Source organism: Poecilia formosa, unplaced genomic scaffold (genome assembly GCF_000485575.1).
Source record: "Poecilia formosa unplaced genomic scaffold, Poecilia_formosa-5.1.2 Scaffold2590, whole genome shotgun sequence".
Classification (NCBI taxonomy): domain Eukaryota; kingdom Metazoa; phylum Chordata; class Actinopteri; order Cyprinodontiformes; family Poeciliidae; genus Poecilia; species Poecilia formosa.
The window spans coordinates 1-5,357 of NW_006802529.1; the positions used below are offsets into that span (position 1 = coordinate 1).

At 36.8% G+C, this 5,357-nt stretch overlaps 1 protein-coding gene and 1 long non-coding RNA gene across 3 annotated transcripts; both read left to right on the top strand.

Annotated features, from left to right (window-relative positions):
• Nucleotides 1-259: 259 nt before the first annotated feature.
• LOC103133323 (selection and upkeep of intraepithelial T-cells protein 1-like) lies at nucleotides 260-3,207 on the top strand. Of its 2 annotated transcripts, none has more exons than XM_016667856.1 (5): nucleotides 260-399; nucleotides 1,457-1,819; nucleotides 1,903-1,989; nucleotides 2,074-2,179; nucleotides 2,349-3,207. In XM_016667856.1, the coding sequence occupies exons 1-5, from the start codon at nucleotides 315-317 to the stop codon at nucleotides 2,359-2,361; spliced, it is 654 nt and encodes a 217-aa protein (XP_016523342.1). In that variant the 5' UTR covers nucleotides 260-314; the 3' UTR covers nucleotides 2,362-3,207. The 2 variants fall into 2 exon arrangements, with proteins under 2 accessions (XP_016523342.1, XP_007545161.1); XM_007545099.2 differs by having other exon boundaries at nucleotides 2,266-3,204.
• A 430-nt stretch (nucleotides 3,208-3,637) lies between these two features.
• LOC103133322 (uncharacterized) lies at nucleotides 3,638-5,357 on the top strand. The gene is made up of 3 exons (XR_475720.2): nucleotides 3,638-3,726; nucleotides 4,810-5,005; nucleotides 5,268-5,357. It is a non-coding gene; the product is annotated as an uncharacterized LOC103133322 (long non-coding RNA).

Genomic DNA, 5,357 nt, shown 5'->3' on the forward strand with positions numbered 1-5,357 from the left:
TAAACTCTTCACAACAACTACTCTACACATAATATACAGAAGAAATAAGAATATTTCATGTTGTTGAGCTGATTGATCTAATTTGAAAAGTTTAGTTTCCATGATTATAACTTTAATTTTCATCCATTAGAAAGAAGAAGCGCTTATGCCTTCAGCAAGTTACTATGGCAACAGTCGTTCTGTTTGTTTTTTCTATGGGCGGAGCCATAGACATCAATACGTATTCATGTCTATGGGCGGAGCCATTGGATACGTTATAACGTCAGACGTTAACGGCTGCAGCAACAGTAAACACAGAGTAGAAGAAGAAGGACATGCCTAGAGTGGGTTCCTGGAAGTCTCTCCACGGGTTCTGGACCTCCACCTTCTGCCTGTCTCTGTCCTGGACTCATGTTCAAGGTAAACCGCTGTTTAACTTCACTGTCTGTCTAAACTGAGCTCAGACTCGCTCAGACTAACAGCGGCGAGTAAATATTTTCCTTCGGTAAATATTAATTAATTAGCTGAGAACTCAACTGAAACGTACGAGTCCTAAAATGTGAAAGAATATTTATTAGAATAAACACATTAGCTCATCTTTAACGAGTGATAAACGTTTGTTTGACTTTAAGATAAGTAAACCCAGCTGTTGAAATGATGAGGCAGAACAGACTAATTAACTTGGAGATTTTTACTGTTAAAAGTCTGAGCAGTCTGGTGAGTATATTTAGCTTTGTTTTAAACGGTAAAAACATTTTAAAAAATCAGTAAAGTAAAACATTTCAGAAACGATTCTGTATCAATCTGAGTTGCTACATGGTTTTGATTTGGTCTTTTTCTCGACTTTTGTTCGTAATTTTGTGGTCAAATTGTTGCATGTGCAGCTAATTTTTGCGTTTACTCGTTTGCTTTTGGACAGTTGCTATGATGTGTAACCATGGCAACAACGTGTTGTTTGGGTTTTTTGTTTTACAAAAGAAGAAGCAGGTTAGCATAGCATCACTCCATCGACTATCTTTCTGACTTTACGTGAATTAAAAAATGTAGCGTAACCCACCGAATGAAGGATGAGGCTTTATAGATGAACATTAAGGTTTAATTGCAATAAATCTTTTGTTTAATCGTAAGAGCTATAATGAGACATTTGAACTCCTTTATAAATTCTTCACTTTTGTTGTTAAATCGCTGTTCGAAAACACACAAATCAGAAAATGTCGCTACAAAATAAAAGCATCAAACCGGAAGTTAATCATAAATAAAACTAATTAAATTACCCGAAAGTGATAAATAACTTAACTCAAGGTTATTTACAAAAAATCACTCCACACTGTTCAGAAAACCACTTATTGTTTTGCTTCCACTTCTTGATAAAATTCACCAAAAATGTGTAGAAATTGACATTTATAAATTGTGAAAAGTTTAAAGCATCATTTGTATTTTTTCAAATGGCAACAATAGATCTTCCCCGTGTCTCCAGGTGGCCTCCATCTGATTGGTTCCTCTCAGCCAATCGTAGCTGCTCCTGGAGATGACGTCATCCTCCCGTGTCGGGTGGATCCTGAGTTGGACGCCGTGGGGAAGACGGTGGAGTGGTCCCGACCGGACCTGAGGCCGACCGGCCCTCAGAAGCGTGTGGAGTACGTGTTCGTGTACCGCTTCAGGAAGACGGACCGAGACATGATGATGGACACGTACATCCAGAGGACGTCTCTGTCCCAGGACGGCCTGAGGCGAGGAGACGTGTCTCTGACCATCAGGAACGTCAGCCTGCAGGACCAGGGCAGGTTCCGATGCTTCATCCCACGCCTCGGGGTAGAAGCAGAACTTCTGCTTGTTGTTGGTGAGGAACGGGTCCAAACTGCAGGTTCTGATCCGGATCTGTTGGACTTTTTCTCATCAGTCCTGTTATTGTTGCTGTTTCAGATCCAAACTTTGTTTCATTGACAACAGAGACGGTTTCTCACAGAAACCTCATCACTCTGACGCCACAGGAGGAAACCAGCAGGAACGGTGAGTCTGTGGGAACCAGAACGTTTCAGAACCACTTGTGGACCTGAATGTTCTGTTTTATTACTTGTATTACTTTCATTTCAGATCGTCGCTCCAGGCTGCTGCTCTGTTTGCCGCTTCTTCTTTTCCTCTGCATTGTTTGCCTGAGTTCAATTTCTATCTTCTGCTTTAAAAAGTTCAACAAAAACAAGTAAGTTAAAAATAATAACTGGACCACATTCATGTGGTTTTTCTTCATCACGTTTTAATTTGTAATGTTTTCTTTGCTTCTCTTAGGTTCTCTGAATCTGATCCCAGACAAACTGCTGCTCTTCTGCTCATCTCTTCCTCAATTCTTCTTCTCCCTGGTTTTCCTGCAGTTTCTTCATTTGACGCTGCAGGAATCTCCCAAACCTTCAGATCGATGCTCGCCAACACCGCCTAGATTTACCTACATGAAGAGGACTCCAACAGATTTACGTCTGGAGACGAAACGAGAACCGATCAAAAATCCTAGAAGTCTTCTTGAAGCGCTTCAGATTTTGTTCAACCTCAGGATGAAATAGATCAGGACAAAATGTCGACATCTTTACCTCATTTGAATTATTATTGAACAAAAATCTGTTAAACTTAACAATAAGCTATTTTTATGAAAGCCCTGACTCCGCTACCTGTTGTGATAATTATTATTTATTTTTTTACTTTAGTCGACTATTTAAACCGTGGGATAGTTTTCCCTATCTGTATTAATGTGCCTTAAACATTCACATAAGCAGGTCTGGAGATCAGCTCTGCATTAGATGCTTTATATATTTTACTTAATGAATGTTTCATTTTACCAGAAAGTGATGCTTATTTAGAGAAAAGAACAAACAGAAAGTTGAGCTTCTGTTCAGGTTTTTAATTCTGAAGAATATTTAATTGCTTAACACTTGAAGTTCTTTGAAAGAATAAAAAAGATGTTAAGTGTCAAGAGCAGCTAATAACTTCCTCTGTCTAATATCAACATTAAAGACTTTCATGTCAAGAGGAAAACATTTTTTAAAAAGTTCTTTCGTTACCCACATGGGGGCGCTAGTTAAACATTTTTATTACACATTTTTGTTCATGTGAAAAATGAGGGAAAAATGTAAATGGTTTCATATAGTTATATTTTAGTGCTGTTTTGTTTATTCTTTATTAATGATTCATGCTTGTGTTTCACCTGCCTCTGCTGAATTTAACTTCACAGGATTGTTTCATTATACAAAATGTAGAAAAATATTCATTAAATTGTTTTATTGACACTTGTTTTTATAACCCACCTGGATATTTTTCTCTTAATAAAAATGTTTTTGTGTAATAAATTGTGTTTCATTCTTTTGCCCTCGGCATGACTGAGAAAATCCACCCAGAGAGGTCAATATGACTGAACCGGTATTAAAAATATTTAACTTATAAACTTACAGCTGCAACTTTCAACCTCTTTAACTAAAGATAATCTTTTAATCTCTAAAGAATTATAGCTTTAAAACAAAAAGAAAAAAACTTTAAAATGGGTTTTAACGTTTCTTGCTTTAAACGTTAAGGTTCATGTTTTCTTTGATTTGGTTACAATAAATGATGACTCGCGGTTGCGTAATTTCCGAGCACGTGGGAGGATGAGTTGTCTACCTGACTTAGCTGTGAGTTCATCCTGTCTAGTCTGAACATGTTCCCGGTCTCTGATGTTTTCATCGTGGATTGTTACCTTCTGTCTGAGCTGGACTCCGGTTCACGGTGAGTTTCTGCTGCTCCTCGGTCGGAGCTCAATAATAATAATAATAATTAACTGTTTCTGCGGTGATAAACGTCAAGTTGAGAAGACTGAGTTTAGAAAAAAAGTTTAAATTTGTTTTTACGTGTAGCTGAATTTAGGATTATGTGTTTTTATACTTTCATAGCTCTTGTGTTTTTCACATTAATAGGATTTTACAGTTTTATCCAACAGTGAATCAGCAGTTTCCATTAAAAGCTGATGTGTAACTCTTAACCACATTTCTATAGAGCTTTAAGTTTGGTTCCAATAAACGGTGATTTAAATTATGACAAAATTCTATCTCATATTTAAGTACTCATGTTAAATATTAATATTTGTTTCATTGTTCAAAATCAGTCATTTTAATTTGATTTCAGCAGTTTTACTTTTACTATGTTTATGCCTTTAGGTACTTTCCAGAGCAAAATAAACAAAGTATTGGGGAATACCTGTCGGGAAAACACATAAGTACTTTATAAAACCTTAGACACATTTACTGTTTTCTTTTTTTTCTTTATTGAAGTTGTTGATGTTTTTACTCTGACTGATGAGTTTTTTTCTCACGCCTCTTTTTTTGTGTGAGTGACATGTGATTTATGACTCAACAACAAAAATACCAGTGTTGTTCTACCACGAGTAAAACTCCAGTCATATTATATAAATTATATTGAAACTTTTATTATTTCAGAAACTCAGGTCACTGAATGAAACTCTGATTAATTTAGGCTGATTATTAATCAAAGCAGTTTTTATCTTTATACATCCAAATTACATCAATCAATCTCTCCAGTTTTTTGTGATTCTGCGCTTTTTCATGCTAACTCCACGAAATCTGAGATTTTGATTGAAGACTAGGCTCATTCTCAAAGTCTAGAGCATAAAATAAAAATAGCAAACGTATCAGCTTACAAACATTTGGGCAGATAAGTTGATGACTAATTTTTTCCCAGCTGCTGTGGAGCATCTGCTGAAAAACCTCAAATCTCTCTTTGGCTGTTAGTATTGAATCATAGAGACATGGATGCAGTTTTAACTGTTTCTCTTGTCTGGATACAATATTTCAGTGTTTCATCACAAAAGCTTTTTTCAAGACTACGAACGCCACGGCTTCCTGTCATGACCTTGACTGAGAAGGAGAAACTCTGGCCTGTACTTATTGGACAAACTGCCCAGTTTGGCTTTGGCTCATGTCTCCAGTTGGGATGTTGAAGTTTTCATTGTGGATTTCTACCTTCTGCTTTTCCTGGACTCTTGTTCGAGGTAATATGCTGATCAGTTTGGTCTCATAATATTAAAAACTAAATCAGAAATCAGAAGCAAACAAATCCTCCTGAAATCGTCTCTGGATCCACTGAGGAGAAATTTAACTGACTCATTGATCATCTGGGAGGAAAATTCATCCTCCTTCTTTGGAAATAATGAACCTCTGTTTGCTTTATGAAAAAAATCCAGCTTTTCCAAAAACTTAAATTTCAAAAAACAATTATTTTCTTAATTAATAAAATCTTCCCTGTGCTTCCAGGTGGCCTCCATCTGATTGGTTCCTCTCAGCCAATCGTAGCTGCTCCTGGAGATGACGTCATCCTCCCGTGTCGGGTGGATCCTGAGTGGG

Coding starts and splice junctions, on each gene's coding strand:
- LOC103133323 (XM_007545099.2), top strand. CDS start 315: ATGCCTAGAGTGGGTTCCTGGAAGTCTCTCCACGGGTTCTGGACCTCC. Junction 1,820..1,902: donor AGAACTTCTGCTTGTTGTTG/GTGAGGAACGGG, acceptor TTGCTGTTTCAG/ATCCAAACTTTGTTTCATTG. Junction 1,990..2,073: donor GGAGGAAACCAGCAGGAACG/GTGAGTCTGTGG, acceptor CTTTCATTTCAG/ATCGTCGCTCCAGGCTGCTG.